Genomic DNA, 2,500 nt, shown 5'->3' on the forward strand with positions numbered 1-2,500 from the left:
ACGGGTTGCAGTTCTCCCTCAGGATGACGGCCATCAGCGGCGCCATGAAGTCCGAGCAGAATCCGTCGGCGTTCTCCGAGTTGTTGTGGACGAGCCGCAGCGTGATGCCGGGCAGCAGCGTGGCGTCGGCGTTCACCTGCCGCACGGCGCGCCGCAGCGCCGCGCCCACTCGGGGCCACGCCCACGCATACGCCGTGTTCGTCAGGGGCAAGATGGCTGCCAGCGTTACCGTCTGGAGCGCCGAATCGTTGGTGGCGTTCGGAGAGGAAGCGGCCGATTGGACCAGCAGAGAGAGGAGGAGGAGGAGCAGAGAAGGGAGGGGCCACCGGGACGACGACATCATGGTAATCCCACTGCAGGGAAGCACAAAGAAACCCTTTCAAAATAAAAGCTGGTTCATAACTTGCTCTTCGATTAGAGCCGCTAGGCTTTCTGGGAACTCAGCCGGCGTCTCTTGTGTGTTTGTGTGTCTGACTTAAAGAGAGTTTATACACACCAACACACCAGTGTTTTCGCTCGGTTTGCCGTAGACTTAGGTGCACATATTTGTGGGTGGGTTTAGGCGTCCTCTAGTCTCCCATGTCCAGACCTTCTTCCAAAGCACTGATCACATTCATACTGGAAGCTGCCCAGTACCACCACAGTCTGATCTGATCACATTCATACTGGAAGCTGCCCAGTACCACCACAGTCTGATCTGATCACATTCATACTGGAAGCTGCCCAGTACCACCACAGTCTGATCTGATCACATTCATACTGGAAGCTGCCCAGTACCACCACAGTCTGACCTGATCACATTCATACTGGAAGCTGCGCAGTACCACCACAGTCTGACCTGATCACATTCATACTGGAAGCTGCCCAGTACCACCACAGTCTGATCTGATCACATTCATACTGGAAGCTGCCCAGTACCACCACAGTCTGATCTGATCACATTCATACTGGAAGCTGCCCAGTACCACCACAGTCTGATCTGATCACATTCATACTGGAAGCTGCCCAGTACCACCACAGTCTGATCTGATCACATTCATACTGGAAGCTGCCCAGTACCACCACAGTCTGATCTGATCACATTCATACTGGAAGCTGCCCAGTACCACCACAGTCTGATCTGATCACATTCATACCTGGAAGCTGCCCAGTACAACTACAGCCTTCCCTGCTCTACCTGTAAAGCACTTTAGGTCAACTGGCATTAGCATTGTTGTCAGATAAGATAGTATTTCAACTTAGCATGTTTCCTTAATATCTCACGACATATTGGGGTCATTTTGGGATTTATTACAGTAACTGTATTACATATTGCACCTTTAAATGTTATAATGCCACTTTGACGACAATGAATACAGTAGAGCTGGGTATCGCCAATGATTTTCTAGGTTTTCTAGATTTTCGAGGTCCCGATTCTTTTACTTTTGTATGGAAATGTAAGCTTCAGCACGTAAGCTTCAGACTACAGGGTGACATGCAGTGGTGTAGTCTATATTTTTGTAGTGAGTATACTGTGATTGTTCCCCTCCCAGCCTCATACTCCCCTGTCCCAGAGCGACACACTGTGACGTTTCCATATACGGACTGTACACGGACAACTGACGTTTCAGTATTGATGGCGTTTATTTAAAGGCCTGGAAAAACAACACTCTAAGTTGAGAACAGATTTAACTGGGTGATGGCACAGTGGATATGACACATGCCTTTGGTATGGGAGACATGGGTTCGATTCCCACTGCGATACATCAACCAATGTGTCCCTGAGCAAGACGCTTAACCCCTAGTTGCTCCAGAGGCGTGCAACCTCTGATATATAGCAATTGTAGGTCGCTTTGGATCAAAACGTCAGCTAAATGACATGTAATGTAATTAACGCAACCGAACATGAACACAACAGGACATCACACATATGAGCCATTTAATATGACTAATAATTAGCATCATCATACTGGCTTTGTATCTATTAGCAATAACATCTGATGAACAGGGCCTAAAGTTACTAAAAAGTAATTAATGAACTGTTTACAATCTTCAACACCATGGCTAACAAATGCATAAAAAGCAGACGAAAGGAGAAAAAAGCTCCACTCTATTTATTTTAGTTAGTTATCTGACTAATGATAACATTACCATATAGTAATTTAATTGTGTAAAGTAATGCACATTTAAGATTTAAGAATTTACTGTAATTTGCATAGTTATTGACCCTATGAATTTCCATTGCTTATATCCGGTGTGCATGTGTGTGCTGATCTTTACCTAACTTTCTGTCCTTACACTCTGACCAAGGAGGCCTGACTTTAAACTCCATAGCGGGACTTTCAGTCCACAATGCTGAGCACGAGTTCTCACTTCTCTCCATCTCTCTCATCATCTCTAGCTCAAAGTAAGCCAGCATGCCATTCTGTTGCAGCACCAGGGCTTACACACACACACACGAACACACACACACACACACACACACACACTGGGAACACACACACAGAGGCACGGGAACACA

At 46.7% G+C, this 2,500-nt stretch overlaps 1 protein-coding gene across 1 annotated transcript in view; it reads right to left on the bottom strand.

The window, feature by feature from the left end:
• Positions 1-351, bottom strand: part of LOC120571017 (atrial natriuretic peptide receptor 1-like) — a 54,094-nt gene extending 53,743 nt beyond the window's left edge. The window contains exon 1 of the mRNA XM_039819701.1: positions 1-351. This exon is cut by the window's left edge and continues 77 nt beyond it. Within this exon, the coding sequence (XP_039675635.1) occupies positions 1-343 (343 nt within the window). The 5' untranslated portion in view covers positions 344-351.
• Positions 352-2,500: the final 2,149 nt, after the last annotated feature.

This window comes from Perca fluviatilis, chromosome 13 (assembly GCF_010015445.1).
Source record: "Perca fluviatilis chromosome 13, GENO_Pfluv_1.0, whole genome shotgun sequence".
NCBI lineage: Eukaryota > Metazoa > Chordata > Actinopteri > Perciformes > Percidae > Perca > Perca fluviatilis.